Genomic DNA, 20,844 nt, shown 5'->3' with positions numbered 1-20,844 from the left:
TACAGCCAATCTCAGCCTCCTTAGTGAGGGACAGGCAGCAGGTGACCCTCCTTCTGCTCCCTCTTCCATAAGCCTGATTAATTTCCACTATGACAGCAAGACTCCCTATGCCCAGTTTGGAAAGCCCAGGTTAATACTGGATATTAGGAAAAATTCTTTCACTAAAAGGGTTATCAGGCACTGGAAGAGGCTGCGTAGGGAGATGGTGGAGTCACCATCCCTGGAGGTACTAAAAGAGGGTTAGATAAAGTGCTTAGGGATGTGATTTAGTAGTGGACAGGTATTGTTGGACTCTATGATCTCAGAGGTCTCTTCCAACCTACCAACTCTATGAAGTAGGAATTATACTCTGTACCCAGCTCTTGTCTTACTGCACAGTTGGAGATCACTCCCTAAGGTTGCCCAGGCCTGATTAAAGGATGCTCGATTCCTAAAACTCCAAAATGCATGTATCATTTGCTGGCATTTTTGGTATCACAGTGTTTTTTCCAGACACTGTTCGTTCTTTGGAGATGATAACGCCTTGTGTGAAGTAGGATCTGTGCTGAACAGGTGTGTCTTCCGTAATCACCTGTTTGGAGTCTGTTTCTATCTTAAAGGCAAGGTCAGGCAGAGAGCTGGAGCCAGCTCAAAAGTAGCATGAGATTTGCCTGTTGTGAAGATCATAATGAAGCTAAAATTAGTCCTTGGCAAGTATGAATATGCATGCTTTCTGAGTAAATGTGCATATACGCATTTAAGTGGGACTATATTCTGCCCCCAGCTCTTACCCTGCTGCACAGAACTGATGGAGATTGCTCCCTCATATTGCCCAGGCCTGATTAAAGGGTGTTTGCTTTGTATCACAGTGTTTTTTCATAGAATCATGGAATAACCAGGTTGGAAGAGACCCACCAGAACACTGCTCATTCTTTGGAGAGAATAACACCTTGTGTGAAGTAACATCTGTGTTGAACAGATGCGTCGTCTTCTGTAATCACCTCTGTTTGCAACCCTGCCCTATCTCAAATGCAGGGTCAGATACAGTTGGCTTCAAAGCTCCAAATCAGCAAAAGATTTGACTGTTGAGAAGTTCATAATAACATTAAAATCAGTCCTTGGAAAGTAACAGAATACAGCTAGGACTAATGGGAAAATTTACACGTGTATCAGGGAGGAATCTATTCTGTCCCCAGCTCCTGCCTCGCTGCACAGAATCAATGGAGATCGCTCCCTAATGTTGCCCAGGCCTGATTAAAGGATGCTCGTATCCTAAAACACCAAAATGCATGTATCATTTGCTGGCATTTTTGGTATCACAGTGTTTTTTCCAGACACTGTTCGTTCTTTGGAGATGATAACGCCTTGTGTGAAGCAGGATCTGTGCTGAACAGGTGTGTCTTCCGTAACCACCTGTTTGGAGTCTGTTTCTATCTTAAAGGCAAGGTCAGGCAGAGAGCTGGAGCCAGCTCAAAAGTAGCATGAGATTTGCCTGTTGTGAAGATCCTAATAACGTTAAAATCAGTCCTTGGCAAGTATGAGTACGCATGTTTTCTGGGGAAATGTGCACCTATGCATTTAAGTGGGAACATTTTCCGCCCCCAGCTCCTGTCTCGCTGCACAAAACCGACCGAGACCACCCAGCCGTATTGCACATACTCGACTAAAGGCCGCCAGCGCCCTCAACCTCCGACAGGGCCCTCCGGCGGCTCCTTTCCCCGCCCCCCCGGCCTCCGCCGGCCGCGAGGGGAGGATCCCCGGGCCGGGGCGGTGCTGCCCGGGCGCGGCGCTTGCCCAGCGGCCGCCGCCTCGGCTTCGCCGGGCTCGCCATGGGGCTGTGCCTGCCCTGCATGGGCGGCGCCGTCAAGGACGTGGTGGAAACCCCCGATCCGGTGAGCGAGGGGGGAAAGAAGCGGGGGATGGAGGGAGACGGGGAGCGGGGCCGCCGTGGAGGCCGCGGGGCCCGTTGTAGGGGGGGGTGCGGCCTCTGCCCGCTCTGTGCCGAGCGCCGAAACGATGAGCGCGTCCTGCTGGAAAAAGTGGATTGTCTTTGATTTAGAGTCATAGCATCGCTTGGGTTGGAAGGGCCCTTAAAGATTATACAGTTCCAACCCCCGTGCCGTGGGCAGGGACACCTCCCACCAGACCAGGCTGCTCAAGGCCCCATCCGGCCTGGCCTTGAACACCTCCAGGGATGGGGCAGCCACAACTTCCCTGGGCAGCCTGGGCCAGGGCCTCATCACTCATGGTGAAGAAATTCTTCATGTCTAGTCTAAATCTGGCCCTCTCCTGTTTATACCCATTGTCCCTAGTCCTATCACTACAAGCCTTTGTAAACAGCCCCTCCCCAGCGTTCTTGTAGCCCCTTCAGGTACTGGAAGGTCCCTGTAAGGTCTTCTCTGAGCCTTCTCCAGGCTGAACAACCCCAACTCTCTCAGCCCGTCCTCATAGGGAAGGTGCTCCAGCCCTCTGATCATCCTTATAGCCCTCCTCTGGACACATTTCCCACAGCTCCATCTCCTTCTTACATTGAGGATTCCAGAACTGGACACAATACTCCAAAAGAGGAATAGAGGGGCAGAATCCCCTCCTTCGACCTGCTAGCCACGCTTCTTTTGATACAGCACAGGATACAGTTGCCCTTCTGGGCTGCACATGCACTTTGCTGGCTCATGTCAAGCTTCTCATCGACCAGCACCCTCAAGTCCTCTGCAGGGCAGCTCTAAATAACATCACCCCCCATTCTGTATTGAAATCAGGAAGTTTAGGTTAAAATAGAGTTGTTTCATCTAGGTCATGGTATTTTTGAAAGTTAGGCAGAGCGTCCCTCTGATAGCATGTTCTCTTTCAAACAGTGTTTTTCCAGACACTGTTCATTCTTTCACAGATAACAACTTGAGTTCAGCGTGATCTGTGCCGAACCTATGTCTCTTCTCTAATCACCTCTGTTTGCAGACTTTCCCTGTCTCAAATGCAAAGTCAGGCAGAGAACTCCAAATCAACAAGAGATTTGGCTGTTGAGAAGTTTATAATAACATCAAAATCAGTCCCTGGAAATTAATAGAATATGCATAAGATTCGTGGGAAAATTTATACGTATGCACGCAAGTGACCTCAAGTTGCACCAGGGGAAGCTCGCGTTGGACATAAGGAAAAACTTCTTCACTGAAAGGGTTATCGGGCACTGGCAGAGGCTGGCCAGGGAGATACTGGAGTCACGATCCCTGGAAGTATTTAAAAGATGGGTAGATGAAGTGCTTAAGGATATGATTTAATACTGGACAGGTACACTTGGAGTCTGTGATCTCAAAGGTCTTTTCCAACCAAGTGATTCTACGGCTCATACAGAGACCGCTGGGTTCACATTTGTGCCATAATCAGACCCTGATTTTAACCAGAAACAGGGAAGACTGCATTTCTCTGTTGTGAACAGTGATGGTCCCTATTTAGATAAGGTACTAGAAATAAATATTTTCTTGTGAGGATAGTGAGGCACTGGAACAGCTTGCCCAGCAAAGTTGTGGATGCTCCACCCTGGAGGTGTTCGAGGCCAGGTTGCATGAGACTTTGAGCAACCTCCTCATGGAAGGAGTTGCTTTGAGCAACTCCCCATAGCAGGGGAGTTGGAACTGGGTGATCTTAGGTTCCCTTCTAACCCAAACCTTTGTATGATTCTGTGATTCTAACAAACCTTAAGGGGATTAACCTATCTCCCTGCGTTTGTACCCCTCACATGAGGATATTGTCGGGGGGGGGGGAAAAAAAAAAAAAAAAGGCCTGGAAGAGGGAGCTTTTTTCTTTCTAGACTCTAAAAGGACATTTCAGATGCTGCTTGCCTTCTTATCCTGGCCTGTGTTTTGGAGTGAAGGCATAAATGCAGACAGCTGAATAGAGGTTTGTGGTGGGGTTTGACTGTAGATATGTCAGCAGCTGCTCTTCCAGCATATTAGTCACTAAAACCACTTTGTTCTTGCAGACTGGCGGACAGAGGGAAAGATGATGCTAATTGACTTAGGGGCAGCAGTTTTCATTACACTTTGGAGTCATATTTAAAAATAAAAATTTTTAAAAGAATTTACAGACTGTATTGGAATAGAATTTCACTATCTTTTACATTTTATTTAGGAAGTAAAAAGAAGACAACTAGCAGAAGCTGCAGAAAAGAGGCAGATGGAGGTAATGTCTAATAAATGTATTCAAAATACATTTTGATGATTGGTTTAGGGGGAAAATACCCAGGGCTTCTGTGGTAACACTGGATATTCATGCCTGGATTGTAGGAGTTGTCATTAAATATTTTCATAGTATTATTAATGTTTTACCTTTATACCATTTTTTAATATACATTTGCAGTAGAGTTTTACGGCTAAACAGGTATGCAGAGACCATTGCAGGATAACTGAGCTTGATTGAATGGCAGAAGTTTTGCAGTATTTGGAAAACAACCGAAGAATTGAAGTTCATAATTTTTTCCCCATCACAAGACTTGAAAACGAAAGATTAAGAAATATTTTGAAGCAGATTTGTCGAACAGTTGTTGTGGTGACAATTTAATGTGGTATTGCACTTGTATTTCTCTTACAAATGCAGGTTAAGGGCACTTGCCAGTTCAGTTTATCAACATGGCAGCAACTGAGCATGTTTCTCAGCTCAAATTCCAGCAAAGCAGCATTATTTTATTCTTCTATCTATTTAAGTTTACTAAGCATTAACTACTTAAATAGCCTTGAGGTTAGGAGAGGTAAGATGCAAATATTCTAGGAGAGCGTAGAACTAGCCAACCTATTTCTTCTTTCCTGTACTTCTCAGAAAAGGTTTAGCACACCATGTAAAATCTACAATAAATAAAAAAATTATTTTAGAGGCCACAGCTGAACTATGGGAGGGAGGAACATGTTATTTGTATGAGTGTTAGTGATATTATGTATTGAAATAAAAATTTAACTTATTGATGAGGGCCATCTTGAACTGGTTTTGAGGGAGTTTGGTGAATATTGGAGAAACAGCTGAGTGATGCTTCAGAGTCTTTCTGTCAAAAACCTTAATTTTGTGTTGGACTACATATTAAAAGCAATGTATATGTAGTCTTAAATCACAAAGGGTGTTCCAATCATAATTGTAGGAAATACAATTTTGAGAAGTGTGTGAAAGGGGAAAAGTTTTCCTAGGAGGAAGGAGAAATGAAAGAACTTCAGTTATGGATGACTTGGAAGTTCTGTACGGCCTGTTAAGCTGCTAAAGAAAAATGGAAGTATCACTGTCTATTGGGTTTTGTTTTCTTAAAATTCAAAGAGAGAAAACATCTACCAGGATTTTTCAGGACTGTCTATCAGAGCGTTTTAGTCTCTGAATGTTGGGTAATAGAGAAGTTTTGCAAGCAGCCTCACTCAGTTTCCTACTCGTGGGGAACAGGGGAATCTGTTACTCTGCTTCGCATTTTCCTGTGGGTGCTTCTTAACTGCTTGTTATTCAGCTTGCAGTTGTGCAAGGTGTTCTTCCTTTTGGGGTGCTGTAGAGACAGTCTGGGTACCTGACTCACTTGAAAGACCAGTTACCTAAAAGCTAGACATCACAGGGTCTGAACAAGTTAGTGTTGACCAGATTTGCCTTAGGAGCTCATTGGGGATTGTGTATGTCATCAAGACCTTGAATTTTAAGTGAGGGTTTCAGGTGTTTTCCCTTGGTAGATTTTAACAACTTCAGTATAGCTATGCTGTAGTGGCATAATGCTAAACTTAGCCAAGATTCAGTTTTTAAAATGTGTCGAGGTTTAGTGTTAACTTGGTCTGTAGTTCTCATATGCCTGTCTAGATCCTCATTAGATCATCAGCATGAGGATGTGAAGCAGGCAGTTAACAGGTTTCCTATCTGTGTACTACTGCTATCCATGTATCCTGTGAAGTTTCAAGGGGAGACTTTCTCACAGGTCACGATTTAGAAGTTGGATTTCATACAGCCTGGGCTAATGCTAGTAACAAACCCTTTTTTCTTCCCTTTGTGTAAAGTTCCCATCGATTTCTGTAGTAGCTATCCAGAGCTTGTGACTTTCTCTATCTGTTTATTGAGCTTTGGAATAGAAGCTGTCATTATGATTTCCATAATCTGTATCCTATCTCCAATAGCCTTCTGATGAAAGATGGAAGAAGTGAATGGGTGATGAACTGGCTAAAGTCCTTGGAATTTCTGTCTGCCCAAATCAGTTAATTCTGTTTGTGAGGGGAACACTGACACTGGAAGCCCTAACACTGGAAAAGACACAGCCTAAAAATTTATGGTACTTCTGGGAAGGGAAGTTCTGGTTCTGCATCGTAGGATGCAAAGCAAGTTCACATAATTGCATTGAATATGTTCACCTGATGTAATAGTAATGTGAAACAAGATCTCACATACCTATGGGACCAAGAGCTCACAGTTTGAAGAAGTATTCTGATAGGTCTGTCTATAGGCAATAGTAGCGTTATTTAATGTTTCAGTCTTGTCACGCAAGTCAGAGTTCACAAAATAGTGTTGCCAAGACTTGCAATTAGATTTCCATACAGAAAGACAGATAACTGGTCTTACCAAACGTGTTTTCTCCTAGGCTTCCTCTCGAGGCATTAAGAATGTTTACTCTGTAGAGCAAAAGAAAAAGAAACAGGAAGAAATGGAAAAAAGAATTGCAGCCTCAGGTTCTGGAGGAGAAGGAGGACTAAGAGTAAGTCTAAAGAAACAAGATGATGCAACTGTCCCTATATTCACTAAGAAAATTCTGGTTTTTGTCATCTACAAGATGGAATAACTTGAGAAAAAAAAAAAAAAGAAAAAGGGAAATGGAATAGAAATGGAAGCATGTGTCATTATCAGGCAGTGATCGCGATGAGACTTGATTTCTGGGACACAAAGACAGCAAGGATGGCAGAGAGCTTGCTTTCTCTTCCCCCCCACCCCCACCAGTTTCTGCACCAACAATGCATCACTTTTACAGTACTCCCAACGCTGGGGACCTCCTCACTGACTTGACCTCTACTCAGTGTCCTTTTTCAGTACTGGTTGAGATTGTCTGCCTTCCCTCAGTTTATAGAAAATATTTGAGCTAAGTACAGTCATGGCTTTGGGTTTCATGTATCTCCATCTCTTCACAAAGGAAACAGTGTTGGCCTCTATATTGAGGAACTTTGTCATTACTACTACTACTTTTCTAGTGTAAACTTTGTCTTGGAAGACCACACAGAGATTTAGTTAAGAATTACAATCTCTCTAAGGCAATAGATGCACCTGGTTACTGAAACACTGGTTTCATAAGCCTTCATCTCTTAACCTTCATTGCCATATATGATTCTAGTGCAAGGAGTTTGTATAAGCTGACCCTGGTGGTTTGCAGGTCCCTCGCTTGCTGGATATAAAAGGTGTTAAAATAGGGAATTTATTATCTTTAGACAACCATGTGGTATATGGGGGCTGGTTTGTTTGGTTTTCCCTTCTTTCCCCTGTCTTCATACAAACCTATGATGCATTTTGTTGTTTTTGTCTATAGTGGCAGGTTGGATAAAGAAGTACGACTACTGAAGAGAAGATTGATTTTTACTGCCAATAACTTGCCAGTTTCTGCAGCTGAGTAGCACTTACTCATCATGTGGCTTTTGCTGTTTGCGTATGAAGACTCAGCAGTACTTCGCCATTGTGGGAGGACAGACGTGGAAACATACAATAAACTTAAGAATTAACTCTGAACACTAAGTTATGGCCAGTTTTACATGCATGTTTTATTGTTTCCCTGTCAAGGGAGTGAGATGAGTTTTCTCACATGAAGAGGCCTCAATACCTGCAGTCAGTCAGTACACTGTCTTGTCAGTTGATGTACGTTTGTCTGCGTATGACTGGCTTAGGCACAGCTCCAGTGCCCGTGTGTTCTTTTTTATGCTTATTTCAAACTCTACAATTAAGCTTTTCTCAAAGTCCTCATGTAGAAAGTTGTTCATAAATATATATATATTTGAATATGTGGGCAATGTCATTTCCTCTTAAGTTTCCTAATGGCTTTTGAACTGCATAGAAATTTAGTGCCTTTTTCAAACAAAAAGAATGCAGATTCATGATGGGTCCTTGAATACAGAAGCTTTTTGTGACACTGGTTAAAAAAAAAATAGAAAACTTTATAAACCCTGTGTACTTCTAGCAGGAAATCTGTTTTGTTATAAATCCAATGATTGTTCTCATTTTCTGATCTGGATTTCTTCTGAGCCTGTAAATATTTATAATGAAGTTAAACATTAAATTAGAAATACTGTTATTAATTGTTCTCCTTTTTTACCACAAGAGGGCAATGCTGCACTTCTGAGGGTTTTGAACAACAAAAAGCAATAGACTTCATCTCTTGGCTGGTTCATTTCCTAAAGTTTCTGTACCATCTAGGTGGGTTTGTTACAGCGCACTAGTATTTGCCAAATGCTCAGCACTCTGTTGCTTTTGTTCTATATTCAGCAGTGCCTGTAATCTTTCCCCAACTTGAAACTGCCTTTGATGATGCAGAGCCACCCAAATACTATGTTATAATCGGACTTTCAAACTAGAGGCCTCAAGCCACAGCTTTGGTATACGAGGGACATTTGTTGCAGCATGATCAACACTGGGAGTCTAGCTCTGATTTTCCCTGGAGAGAGTTGTGCTTGGCCTCAGTATGATACTGGCCCCATTTCTGACCCAGTTTAGGCTATAAAGCCTTTTTTTTTTTTTTACTCTCGAACTAAAAATTCTTCTCTTTTACCTCTCCCAGTAGTGTCTCACGCTGTCTTAGGAGCACAGTCCTGATATAATGAGTTTCCTGGCTTAGCCTTCAGAATTGAGTTGAGAAGGGAGACTTCGCAATATTAATATAATGGTGTTTGGTCTAAAAAGCTGTGTCCTTGACAAATGAATACTTTCTGTTTCCTTTGATTGCTGACAGTTGCTCTGTTCAGTGTATCAGTTGGTCATAGTGAATTTTAAGTCTACTGAAAATGCATTGTATTATAATAAAATACACTAAAAGTTTGGAACGTGAATTTCACTCCACATCAGTCACAATGGGTGTCCTACAAAGACACCTAATGGCACCTAACACTCGGTTGGTCATTTGGGATATTTCAAGTGTAATAAATCCTTTTCACTTTGTCATTGCTCCCCCAACACCATAAGGGGAGGAAATGGACCATCAGGGTTTTTTTCATGCAAGCCCCTACTCTGTGAAAGGGCTGGCACGCTGACCGAACAGGAGCCTGTGCTGGGTTTAATATCATGAACATTTTGACTGAAAGCCATTTAAATAACCTAGTGAAACAAACCACAGTTCCTGGGGCACCCATTGACATTCTGACGCTGTCAAAATTGGAGGAGCTTCCAGTGTGAAGCTGTTGCCCTGCTGTGCTGTGCTTCCCACCCTTTCTAGGCAGCACAAGACAAGCCTGCTCTGCTCTGGGTCTTGTCACCTATAAAAGTGCTCTGCGTTTGAGAGAGAGTGTGCCACCCTGTCTGAACACACACACCACTCACCATCCAGCTCTGTCATGCTAACACAGCTCACTTATGGCTGTCTGCCTGACAGCTTTTCTGGAAGATGGGAGTAAAGGCCTGAACTGCCTCAACTGGAGTGCTTCTTATATATAAGGCTCTATTCTTGCAACTCAGAATTACCAGAGAAGAAAATAGTGCTTTTCTCTCTTCCTCCTTTAAAAAAATAGTATCTTCTTAAGAGTTCTTATTTTGAATGTCAGATTTATTCCTACAGCTAAAACGCACAGAGGATTTGGAGGGGAGCGGGGAGGGGTAGTTCTATATTGCAATCGCTGATTAATCAAGCTAATTTGGAAGACGTTTCTATACCATGCCCTTCTCGCTGTTTAGGTGGCCAGTCTGAACTGAACCTCTTGTTGTTGCAAGTGTTTTGGCAACATTAATTTCAGCTGAGGACAAAAGCAGAAAATACTGCAGCTCAGTACTACACAACTGGATGCTACCTGAAGCACAACGTGAAACCTCAAGGGAGAGCACGGCACCTATCAGAGCTGATCGATATTTGTAGAAGTAGAGGCCTCCTCTCCTTCTCTTTCCACCTAGTGCTGCAGGAAGTAAATATGAAACAATAGGAATTTTGTCCCTATTTCCCCCAGTCTTAGATACTTAATTCACCTTAGAGGCTGTTAAGACACATCTGTTCATACATATTACATAGGCAGCTGACATTTTGTTTGCTTTTCAGCTGCACAACTGGACCATTTCTCTCCTGAAAGCATTTTCTTGTCGATCACTTGAAAAACTCCTGGCAGGCAAAGCCCAGTGCTTCTAAGTTGAAATGAAAGGGCTGGCTCTCAGTGACTGCAATAGCATCATCATCTTTGTTGCAGTAACAGAAAATGAAACCATCTGCTACTGCATATTGTTAAAATTCACAGATTATGCCAGAGAGAAAGTGTTTGGGGCAGAACTTCCTGAGATTTGAGAGGACAAGAAAGCTGTGTCTCCACAAGGGTAGGCAGCACTGCAGACCCTTAGGAAAACAGATGACTTCAGTGTGTGGATTTGGCATGGTGATGGAGTAAATCACTGGGACGTAGCTCAAGTAGTGCCAGCAGCTGGAGTGGGGTGGAAAAACCTCTCCAAGCCCATAAACATCTGCATGATCCCACATGTCTGTTTCACCTTACTTTAAATTCCTGACGTGCCACAGCTAAGAAAGTGGGAGACAGTGAGCAAAAAAGCACTCTCTCTCCTTTCCTGTCAGGTACTGTGTATCAGCAGCCAACGAGGCCATATCAAACATAAGCCTCAAAAGAGCCAAACCCTTGAAAGCGACTCTAGCAGATGCTTCTGTAACACCATGGCATAGCAAACCGCTCATCTCTCTGATCCTAAATCAACACATATAATGAATTCAGTGTTGGGTCTTAAGTTCTAAGACACTTGCTATACCTTCCCACACACATATACTGACACCTCCCTATTTCACTCATCCCCACCAACAGCCCTTGAACTAGTTTCCATAGATTTTACATATCTTCTCTAAAATGCTGTTGGAAACCAGGTGGTAATGCAAAGGAAGGCAAAAATGGCACTACAATAAAGTTAAGAAACCCCCCCTCCTCGATCAGCTATGCGAATTATCCTATTTAGAAAAAAAACTCCAGGTAACATAAAAGCAGCAAGGTGAGAGAAGGTATCTCCTGTAGTGAGCAGTAACACATTACATTTCCAAACCAATTAGGAAGCGCTTCCAGTATAGCAGCACTTATTTGACATTATACAATAATAAGAGGTTTTTTTAAGTAATTTTACATAATTTACCTATCTTGGGGTTTCGCACAGGTATTTATTCATAGCCAGCAAGAGCTCGTAGTTGGTTTGTTCGGTGACCCAATGAAGACTTCAAAAAGAGATTTCATTACTCCTCATAACAATTAAACTTTTTTAGGACTTTCAGCCTTCTCAAGACTCACATTCAGCTGATTTACACAGCAATAGAGCAAGCCAAAATCTCTTCCTTACAATCATTTTCCAATGCTAGTTCAACATTTCAGCATCTCATCATCTGCCCTTTTAACAAGAAACAGTTTCACAGTCTCAACAAACCATCCCTCACTTTGGGATACAGGAGAAGAGCTGCAAGTTTTCCTCCTTGATGTTCTCAGTTCAGTTCAGTCTTCTAGAAATCTACACTAAATACCTTAATACCATAGATTTTTGCATAGAAACCTCAAGTTCTCATTCAACATAGCTGGTCAAACAACAGGGTTGCTCTCTTCAAATACTTTCCATATGAATTCTATTCTGCCCCAATTACTGCAACAAAGGCCATTCCTCTTTAAGGAAGATTTTGCTGCTCAGCGTTAGCTGTATAGATTGAGCCTTAGGTTCCTAACAAATTCCCCAACTCCCACATTGAAACTAGACATAGTGCAGTATGAAAACGCGAATTATTAGATCAGCACTACTTACCTTCTGAGTAACAAGGTCCCAACCCTCTCCTCCAGAGCCATTTACCAGCTTTTTATCATTTCTCTGTTGATGCTCCTGCTTAAATTTCCTCCTCTGCTATCCACACCCACACCAGGTGCATCAAATGCACTAAGTCCCACCTGCAAGCTTTTTATTCAGATTAGGTACTAGTGGCAACACTTCAAATAAAGTCCTTTAGAGGTCTCCCACGGAGTTGAAGTTTTAAGTCAGGAAGTATTTTAATGCAATTTTTATATTTATTAAGAGGCTCAAATCAAAAAGCACAGTTTTGATAGCTAAGGTCCAAGCATATAAAGCAGCTCACTTTTAATTTAAAATTTTGGTTTGAATTTATCAGCATTATTTGTTGAAATTTAAAATTAAAATAAACCTAAGAGTATTTTTAAAATAATTATCTGCTCTTGATTTCTGAACATAAAAACACCTTCAAACACTTCAAAGGAAAAGCATAATAGTAATGCAAACTTATTCTTGGATGATGGAAAAACAACTCTTTATGTTTAACAAAGTAACCATAATTTCAAAATAAACATCTGATGCTTTCCCAAAGTGATTTTTATTTTCTCTGTTCATTTGAAAACAGATCTCTTGGTGCATGTATTAAGAGGGTTATTTTTTTCAGCTGTGCTGCATTTTTTTTTTAAATAATGTTGCTTATGATCTGTTCTCTGCTCCTGTAAGGGCTACACATGCTGCTTCTATGAGAACTGGATTTTCCTATGGCTTTTCAAAGCATTTATCACTGAGTTTAGTCTTCTTAGAAAATATCTCAAGATAAGAATAAAAGGCTATATTTTATTTATTTATTTATTTATATGAAATGCGTTTGAAATTATGTACTGCTACTTGGTGTGGTGCACAAAGCAATTACGAACTGTTAGTATTTAGATGATGAAGTACAATGGTTCCACTGAAGAGACACAACGTGTTGATTTGAACAAGACATGGAACAGGAAGGAAGAGGCTCTTGATCCTGCCTTCCCAGTAGATATTTTGCTGTTAATTTTAAAGATTACAGGAGCAGATTACAAGGAACTTTTTTAAAATTAAATGTAAAAAAAATTTAGAAAACCACCAGTTGGTACATAAAAAAAATATTTCAAGAATGCTTTTGATTTTTGTCTTTCCCTGTAAAAGAAAATTAATTTTCAATAAAATCCAGGTATTTCTGGGCTACCTGTAGCAAGTGAATGCTTCTCCTATTCACCATGTATCTCATGACTAGGTTAGCAAACAGTGTGGCACATCACAGGCATCCATTCAGTAGCAACAAAGTCATAGATTACAAATAATAACTAAGACTTTCAAAATGCATGAGTATTTTAAAAAATTTTATTTCATTTTTAATGAAACAACTGAGTTCTGCTCAAATTTATACAGTCAGTGAAATAATCCTATAAAATGATTTTTCTAGGATGTTACAAGGCACATAAATTACCAACTATAAACATAGAAAAGTAGCCAAAATAATGAACTAAGCCCCCATATGCCTTTAGCTATTTTAAAGGTGTGGAATGATTTACAAGAATGTGAATCACTCTCCTGACAGAGTAATGAATATTTCACGCTTGGCATGACTAACAATATTAAAAATAAGGGGAAGGAAAAGCTCAGATTCAGGAACAGTGTAGTGTTTTGTGGCTCAGGAGGGACTAGCATCTTCTGAAGCTCCTCCTCGGGTCAAAGGCCTGTGCATCTTCTCCTGCTTCCCTTTGTGGGATGCAGTACATCACCCAGCGAGTACAACCGACCATCTCTATTGTCTGACAGAGGAAGGGGCAACCTCTCAACTTCCCTGGGCTTCTATATTGGGCAGCTTTGTGAAAAAACAGGAAGTATCTATGTACAGATCTGGCACTGAGCATTGTCTTTAGCCTTGAAAACTAGAAGATGTGGGGGTTGTTTTCTTGGCCTTTTTTTTTTTAAAAAAAAGTAATTGCTTTGGGAAGTCGTTTGGCATGCAATAAGTCTATATTCTACTGGTTAAGAAAGTCTTGCAACCCATAAAAATAGTCAATTTTTATTTCATTTCAAGAGGCATTACCAAATAATTTCCGCAAACACTCATTTTCCACCTGCATATATATTTTTCAACTAGCCTAACAGTCAAGGATTCAATGTAATAAGATTTCATACAAATATATTGTATTGTGTATTTTCTGACATTAACAGGATCCACTCCTTTATGTAACTCTAAGTATACATTCACATATTAAAGAGTAATAATTTGGCTAAAAATATACGTCTATTTCTTATCTGATTGTAGTAATTAGCCTATCGTGGGTAATTTGCTATAAAAGATACAGTACTAGAAATAAATAGTTCTACGATTCCAAGATCTTCAAAATGGGTTGCCATTTCCAGTCTGTCTTAAATTTTCCGAAGTCCTTTTAAAGCAAAAACTAAATTTACTACACTTGAGAAAATAACTTGGACCTACGTACATAAAGTCCCAATCACATGAGAAGCTTATTTCACTTAATCTCCTTCTTGGTTTTGTAATGGGCAGAAACAACCAGGTAATTGTCTGGATTCATGTCCCTGAGGGTTGGAGATTTGCTCTGGATTGGAGAAGTTTTCCCATCCACTCGGGAGATCTGCAACATTCGGCATGGGTCGTGCTTCAGTAAGTAACCTGCAAAAGTTTCCCATCCTCCTCCAACACGAACCATCACGTGTTTGTTGTGCAGCATCTGAAATTACAGAGACAGGAAAAAAACAAAAAACTTTTAAAGGTGAACCATTCACTGGGAAATCATCATTTTTTTTTTCTAAGGGAAAAAGCTGTGCTTACTTTAATCAAAAGTCACAGACATAGGTTAGTAATCTGCTTTGTAATGCAAGAGAAAGAAGTAGAATTTTTTTTATTTGAATTTAATAAGTGAATTTTAAAAACTGCAGGAAATAGAGGCAGTACTTAAAACTAAAGATTTTAACATTTTATGTAAACAATTCTACATGTTTTCCCGATCCTGTAGCACTGAGTGATTCTGGTCTTTATGTGCTTAGTATAAACATGTTAGGAAACATGAACAGTTCTCAGATGCATTTTTATAAAACATTAGTAAAGACACCATTTTATATAGCTTGAAACTGGCTTTTCTTTATAGAACAGAGGTCTGTGGAAGAGAAGCAGTGAAGGGCAAACAACCAAAACAATCGCTTTTATCTCCTAAAATATCTAAATAATTATTGAAGAAAATGAAGTTCCCTTTAGCTTAATGACGCAGTATTGATGACATACATTCTAACTAAAATTGTTTAATGTTGTAATTAAATTAGTCTAATAAGGGACATCAGAAATCTGGAAATGTTTGGAGATACCTGAATTTATGCTGAGTTGTGAAAGAAAAATACAAGAAAATTCTCCAGGCTCTTCCTAGCAGAGAAGCTCAGTACTACTAAGAATTGCTCTCTTTACTCCAGAAACACTGGGGCTTGACCTACAAAGCAATTTCAGGTTGATTGGTGTATCTAACTGCCAAGTTAGGTGCCTGTCTGTAGTGTATATCCTCCAGATCCACACTCTTTTTCTGTCTAAACTCAAATAAAAATTTTCACCAAGCACCAATGTAACTTCTCCCATGCCTGGCCTTTGTGTTCAGTTAATTTCACTGGTTTCTTTCCTCCAGTTCTTCACGCAGAACAGTGAAATAAATACTAGTGAGGTATTATAAATCAGCATATTCTATAGAAGCCACGTCATAAATCACACATCGAGGGGTGCTTTGATTAGTACGTCTGATAGCTGGATGGTCTTAGAGCTCTTTTCCAGCCTTAGTAATGACTCTGTCTCATTCTGTGCTAAATGCCATTTAACCACAGCACCAGAAGTTAAAAACTGGCCATGTAAAATGCATGTCAGAAGGTGCTAAATGTAGACTGGTAATGAATGATATTTGGATTTATGTCTGTGATGTGCATGTGGGATCTTCTGCTTGTCCTAAACTCCCTTGAGGGCTGACAGTGTTTGCAGTTGAGACTTAGGTGGTGCATAAGCCTTTTGTAACATAACATGATGCCAATTAGTTCACATTGCCTAGACAAAAAAACAGAAAATATCCTCAATCAAACAAAATTACAGATAACAAAAGGCAAAAATAAAATCCTTCAAAAAAAACCCCAACCCCAACCAACGAACACCCCAGCATAAAAATATGTTATTAGACTTATGTCGCATGAGATTACAGATTCCCCAGGAGTGAATAAAACCACAGAAAGATGTGCAACTTGTTTGAAAATCAGAGTAAGTTTATAAGAAATCAAACTATTCATTTCAATAAGCAGCTGCAGATGAAATCTTGTTTTAAAGTTTTCATTTAAGATATTTTAATGCAAGGAAAGTTTTGTTTCTGCATTTTGGTTTTTACGTGAAACACAGTGGGAGGTCAATTCGGCTTTACAGGTACTGAAAAATAAAGTTATTTCTGATCCATCCCAATGACAGGCTGAGAGAGTTGGGGTTATTCAGCCTGGAGAAGAAAAGGCTCTGGGGAGAACTTACAGCAGCCTTTCAGTTCTTAAAGGGGGCCGACAGGAAAGATGGGGACAGACTTTTTAGCAAGGCCTGTTGCGACGCAGGAAGGACTAATGGTTTTAAACCAGGGGAGGGTAGATTTAGACTGGATGTAAGGAATAAATTTTTTACAGTGAGGGTGGTAAAACACTGGAACAGGTTGCCCAGAGAGGTGGTAGATGCCTCATCCCTGGAAACATTCAGGGTCAGGCTGGATGGAGCTATGAGCAACCTGATATGGTTAAAGATGTCCCTGCTCCTTCAGGGGGTCGAGCTAGATGACCTGTAAAGGTCCCTTCCAACCCAAAGTGTTCTATGATTCTATGAGAGCACACTCACGTACTCTTAGTTTAATTAACATCTCTCAGCTACTAAGACTGTGCTGCTGCTCTGGGTTGTAGAAGCATTAGCCTCTGCAACTATTAACTAGTGAGATTTTTCTCTATATTTACACAGGTATGAAGGCAGAATCAGATACACATCTTCACCAATCACACTTTTTCTCTTCTAGATTCAAGACTTTGTTTTGAACTGAGAATGGTATGATCAGCCCTCAGTGGTATGAAGTTTGTCTTTAGTCTGGACAATGTATCATGAGGAAGCAAATGGTTTTTACATACAATCTTAAAACTGCAGTTCAAATGATGATACAGCCTTGAGAAAACAGATTCTACAGAATTTTATTTAGCAACTTCTTCCTCTTTGTCTAAAAAGCATTTGAGAAATACTGCAATATCTTTCCACATTGAAGTATTTTAAGCCAAACTTTGATCTGCTGCAACCTCTGATGCTGCTGTGGGAAAGAGTTAACTGAATTTCAGCTTCCACATATTGTCACAGGGGGGTTCACGTTCCAAGAGCAGCTTGTATCTGGACTTTTGATTAAGAGTTAGGAATGGAAAGTTAGCAAGAAGTATATTTGGTTCAATTTCCCTTAGGGACTACTGTGCAGACACATAAAACTTACTGCTGGTATGCTATTTCCTGATTCTCAGGTTAAGTGTACATCTTCTGCCTTTCCTCTATTTTTTCTTTTTCTTTGTCTTCTACTATTATAACATTTATTGAATGCTTGCTTTCTATATAGACTGGCTTTTCCTACATCCTAAATATAGTCATCGTTCACACTGTGCTGTGCCACGAAAGCACCATTTTACTCCTATAGCCATATTTTGATGTTAATAACATCAGCACAAATCCAGAATAAATCTGCTAGCTTCACAATTGCTCCAGGTTCACAGGACTAGAAAGAATTCGTCATCAAGAAAAAAAAAATCAACTTAATAAAATAACTTGTTCTACTTTCTAACCGAAAAAGCAGTTTCCTTCCCAACATGCTGAAGACAAAACTTTTTAAGCTTTCATGATCCACCAAATTCAGCTTTTCCATTTCATGAGATCTCTGAGAAGGAAAAAGTGGGACTCTAAAATACCAAAGTTTATGCATCAGTTATCAATGTAAACAAATTCAAGACATGAAGTAGGGCTGTTAGTAACGCTGCTCCCTCTAGAATCTGTGCTTAAGTTAGGAAGGTTGAATTTATGGTGAGGCAGACATCTGAGACACCAGATGACCAGACGACAGCACCACAGAGGAGGAATTATTAATTATTTTGTAATGCATTAAGACTGTATCACGAGATAACACGTAAAACAGTCAACAGTTAGGTGAACTAAGCTGTCATTGCATAGGACTTTGGCATCAAAGTGTAATATATTCTAAACAGCTCTGGTTTTCACATAAATAAAGTTAGAGAGCTTTATGACTTACTTAAAGAGATACTAGGCTGTACGTAAAGATATTAAGTCCATGTAAATGAGGATAGTTTTACTGACTTGAAAAGATATCTATTCTGTTTTATAGAAACTGAAAATCGGCCTAGTGTTATAACTTTCTTAAAGAATATTTCAGGGAGGGGAGGGGAGGTGGGGGAGGAGGAATTACAAACTACGGATCTGATCCAAGTACTGTAAAAAAACAACAGAAAGAATCCTACTGACTAGAAAGGAACTTGGGCTGGGCTCTGGAAGCCAAATGCAGCAACCTAAGGCAAATCATAGCCTGGAATTAGTTGGTGTGATTTTAGGCCAACTTAAGAAACAATGTAGGCTACATACTGAGACAATATTGCCTATAAAATCCAAATAGGTTTGGCAAAATAACACTGGATCACACCAGTGGCTGTGCAAAGAAAATGCTGCACTCCAAAAGTGAAGCAGCAATGAGATTGGGAAAGAGAAGAATTGAACACATGCCAATTAGTTTTTACTGAATATGAGCCACTTAGATGCACTATCAACAGCAGATACAACCCTAGTTTCTCATATCTTCGCATTTAAGGGACCTTCTTTGAGAGGTGTTCAGCCCATGAAATGGGCTTTTAGATCAATATATTTTCACAATGACCCCAGAGACATCACAGGTTAATGCTAAGGAAGTGCCAGGGTTGTTAAGACTTACCCACATTACCCATAGCAAGCTGGAACATCTCACTGCTGTCAAGCTCTAGCTTGTCTGTATCATTTATATTGATGATCCACCCTCCTGTCTATGCAAAAAAGGCTTTCTTAAATCTCAGTATTATTCACTAACCATTCTTACTAAAAGAATGTGAGAGCAGGGTACAAAACTTGGATGAGGAACAGGACCCAGATCGGGCTACCAATCATCCTCAGAGATTCTCTGACCCTATGTCTAGAATACAGTATTGTCAAGTACTGACGAATTGTTCCATGAGGCATAACTCGCATGGACATTTTTACGGAGTAGAACATCTCTTCTATACAAGAGATAGTGCTCTCCCTCAGCATCTTCCTAGTTGTGGCCTAAAGAACTGATGTTAGGAGAGAATTTACAGCCTGTGGCTGTGTGTGTGGCTGACAGAAGATAAAGTCTTCTTAGAGTCTGGTGTGCAGATCTATATGGTAGAGGAAAAAGTACTATTTGGAGACTTGAGACACTATTGCTTCAGAGAACAAGGCTTGTGTCATCAAGTAACAAAATTTTATTCCTTCCCAGGGCAAAAACTTTTCATGGTAAATCTCCAAATCCAGCAAAATTAGTCCTCAAGTTTCCCAGCAATTCCAATGCTTATCGGTTATCTAGGTCCTCTTGAAGGTGGCCACTGAAAATTCTCACATCTGTTATTTAATATGGGTTTAGGTGCAGCTCGGTGAGGCCCTTAGAGAGACCCTGTGAAAGAATGTCAATGTGCAGAGAAACCTGTCTAGCTCTATGCCTCCCCAGGAGCTTTGATGATTAGTTCAACATCCATGACAGCCACCAAAACATATAAAAGCCCATGTGAATAGGAAATGCTAATACTCCATTCAAACAGGTCATGACTTGGGGCTGGCCAAGAAGACACTGATGAGAACTGAATGAGCCCTGACCATTAGTCTGATAAAGGTCTTGACAATTGGTCTGAAAATAGGTTTGATAAAAAAGAAATGGAAAAAACTATACAGATGTCCCACATACGCTGAGAGTGGCCGGCCTCTGATGGGGCAAGCCAGCAGCAGATTGGAGTTTGGATTCCTGCTTGTTCCATGGGGGTTTTGAGGATATTTGACATGAGATGATCAAAAGAAAGAGAGCTGCAGTGCTGCCCTGTGGAACATGGATTAGAGGTACTTAACAGTGACATTTAGCAACCTTCTGTTTCCATAATCATTAATATTATCATTGACAGTTTACGCATTTCCAGTATGTGCTCATGCAGTAAACATGGTAGCAGGCGGTACTAGGCACTTACACCAAGTCCTCTAAATACATTTAAATGGGGAAGTGAATTTTCAGAAATTTGTAGGTGACTATTGCAATATGTTTTTCTACTTTCCTGAAAATTCTGAGACCTGAAAACACTCTCAAGAATGTGTAATAGTCTCCTGATGAATTACTGCAAGCCATGTAATTACAGACATTAAAAATGCCTTTTTTTAGTAGAGATTATGCAACTTCTTATTGTAAAATTTATAGCAAAATCCTGGAGTACCACCAGACTTGAAAAACACTCAGGTTAGATTTAGATACTTTCCTATTTTAAAAAGTTTACAGCCACTGTAGCATACAGTAAGAGGCTTTACTGCTGCTACATACATAGAGTTCACCCTTATGGATGGAAGGGATCATAGGGGCGATGCCCAAGAGGATATGGAAGAAAACCAGCATCCAGCTAGAAAGCTAGAAAACTTCCCTCCAGCTGTTGTTTTTCTTGGCTTTCATTCTGCTTTTGTCATTGGATTTGTGCGTTGTCTTTTTAGAGAAAAGTTTTGAGTCTGATAAAACATGAAGCTTATTTTAGACTTTTAAGAACTCAGTTTTGTGCTTAAGTGCACATCTAAGGAATTCAAATTAAACCTTAACTCTGCAAACCTGAAAA

At 40.3% G+C, this 20,844-nt stretch overlaps 2 protein-coding genes across 2 annotated transcripts in view; one reads left to right on the top strand and one right to left on the bottom strand.

The window, feature by feature from the left end:
- The first annotated feature begins 1,743 nt into the window (after positions 1 to 1,743).
- On the top strand, positions 1,744 to 8,993 carry SVIP (small VCP interacting protein). Its single transcript, XM_069857453.1, has 4 exons — positions 1,744 to 1,871; positions 4,105 to 4,155; positions 6,560 to 6,673; positions 7,493 to 8,993. The coding sequence occupies exons 1-4, from the start codon at positions 1,809 to 1,811 to the stop codon at positions 7,505 to 7,507; spliced, it is 243 nt and encodes an 80-aa protein (XP_069713554.1). The 5' UTR covers positions 1,744 to 1,808; the 3' UTR covers positions 7,508 to 8,993.
- A 4,282-nt stretch (positions 8,994 to 13,275) lies between these two features.
- Positions 13,276 to 20,844, bottom strand: part of GAS2 (growth arrest specific 2) — a 97,181-nt gene continuing 89,612 nt past the window's right edge. The window contains exon 8 of the mRNA XM_069856986.1: positions 13,276 to 14,639. Coding sequence (XP_069713087.1) covers positions 14,421 to 14,639 — 219 coding nt within the window. The 3' untranslated portion in view covers positions 13,276 to 14,420. The remainder of the gene's footprint in view (positions 14,640 to 20,844) is intronic.

Source organism: Phaenicophaeus curvirostris, chromosome 5 (genome assembly GCF_032191515.1).
Source record: "Phaenicophaeus curvirostris isolate KB17595 chromosome 5, BPBGC_Pcur_1.0, whole genome shotgun sequence".
Taxonomy (NCBI): domain Eukaryota; kingdom Metazoa; phylum Chordata; class Aves; order Cuculiformes; family Cuculidae; genus Phaenicophaeus; species Phaenicophaeus curvirostris.
The sequence above is the reverse complement of the archived record's forward strand: the minus strand, read 5'-3'. Positions and strand labels throughout refer to the sequence as shown.

What these genes read in the sequence shown, in the direction of transcription:
- SVIP (XM_069857453.1), top strand. Translation starts at nt 1,809, where the DNA reads ATGGGGCTGTGCCTGCCCTGCATGGGCGGCGCCGTCAAGGACGTGGTG. An exon ending in TGGTGGAAACCCCCGATCCG is followed by an intron (nt 1,872 to 4,104) that starts GTGAGCGAGGGG and finishes CATTTTATTTAG; the next exon opens with GAAGTAAAAAGAAGACAACT. An exon ending in CAGAAAAGAGGCAGATGGAG is followed by an intron (nt 4,156 to 6,559) that starts GTAATGTCTAAT and finishes GTTTTCTCCTAG; the next exon opens with GCTTCCTCTCGAGGCATTAA.